The sequence below is a fragment of the Aplysia californica genome, unplaced genomic scaffold (genome assembly GCF_000002075.1).
Source record: "Aplysia californica isolate F4 #8 unplaced genomic scaffold, AplCal3.0 scaffold00374, whole genome shotgun sequence".
Classification (NCBI taxonomy): domain Eukaryota; kingdom Metazoa; phylum Mollusca; class Gastropoda; order Aplysiida; family Aplysiidae; genus Aplysia; species Aplysia californica.
The window spans coordinates 252,199-253,484 of record NW_004797644.1 but is presented as its reverse complement, the minus strand read 5'-3'; the positions used below and the strand labels follow the sequence as shown (position 1 = coordinate 253,484).

The 1,286-nt window shown below is 49.7% G+C and overlaps 1 protein-coding gene across 1 annotated transcript in view; it reads left to right on the top strand.

Annotated features, from left to right (window-relative positions):
• The window catches only part of LOC101860031 (sialin), a gene marked incomplete at its 3' end in the record, with an annotated part of 15,030 nt that overhangs the window by 10,619 nt on the left and 3,125 nt on the right, over window positions 1-1,286 (top strand). The window contains 1 exon segment of the mRNA XM_013085443.1: window positions 770-1,011. Coding sequence (XP_012940897.1) covers window positions 770-1,011 — 242 coding nt within the window.

Genomic DNA, 1,286 nt, shown 5'->3' with positions numbered 1-1,286 from the left:
GTAGCCTATCCGTTAGAAATGTTTGGAGCTCCGAAGAGCGTACTCTTCGCCAGGGCCGCCGCCTCCCTTAGGTAGTGGGTGAGGCAGTCCAACCTCCCTGAATCCTCCCCAAAGGGATGCCACCGCCGGACCTCCGTGACGGGGCATCTCTGCGGCCAGTGCTCCAAATCTTGGGGCTCCTCGCTGCACAATGGACAGATTGGGTCCGATGTTTTGTCTATTCTATTCTTGTAAGCCCGTAGCCCAGAGAAAAGACCGGTCCTGATTTTTGCAGTAATGACTGATCACTGAGTGACTTAATTTGAGCCTCTCGTTTCCGTCCGCGTGTGAGATATCGGAGGGTCTTTTTGTTGTTGGTGGTGGTGGTGGCGACGTTATTTTTGTCGTTGTCGTTGTTGTTGTTGTTGTTGTTGTTGACGCTGTTGTACAGCAGCGCCAGCAGCAGCAGCAGCAGCAGCAGCAGCAAAACAGCGGCATCATCATCACCATCATCAACAACAGACCCACCAGCACCACTACTATTACCATCCTTCTCTTCCTACTCCTCCTCCTCCTCCTACCAGTCATCATCATCATCATCATCATCATCATCATCATCATCATCATCATCATCATCATCATCATCATCATCATCATCATCAACTCAACTGCATTCACCAGAGCTACCACTATAACCATGATCATCTTTACCATCCTCCTCATCATTATCACCAATATTTTTATCATCTTAAGTTCTCCCCCTCTCCCCTTCCCCTCCTCCTCTCACCAGGCCTCTTCCTCCCGGGTCTCTGTATGATCGGCCTCGCTTTCATGGACTGCACCCAGCAGGCGGCGGCTGTGGCTCTGCTGTGTGGCTGTGTCGGGTTGTCCGGCGTAGCGTTCGCCGGCTACATGATCAACCACGGCGACATAGCGCCGCAGTTCGCCGGCACACTGTTCGGGGTGACTAACGTGTCCGCGACAGTTCCTGGGATCCTGGCGCCGTACATTGTGGGCGCCATTACCCCCAATGTAAGTAATGCTGGTGATAATAGTATTGTAATATTAAACCTTGCCCTCATTACCAATATACGTGACCAACGCTCACAGTTATAGTAACTCTGAACCTTACACACACACTCTCTCTCTTTTTCTCTCTCTCTCCCCCCCCTCTCTCTCTCTCTCTCTCTCTCTCTCTTTCTCTCTCTTTCACTATCTCTCTCTTTCTCTCTCTCACTATCTATCTATCTATCTCTATCTATCTATCTATCTATCAATCATCTATCTATCTATCTATCTATCTATCT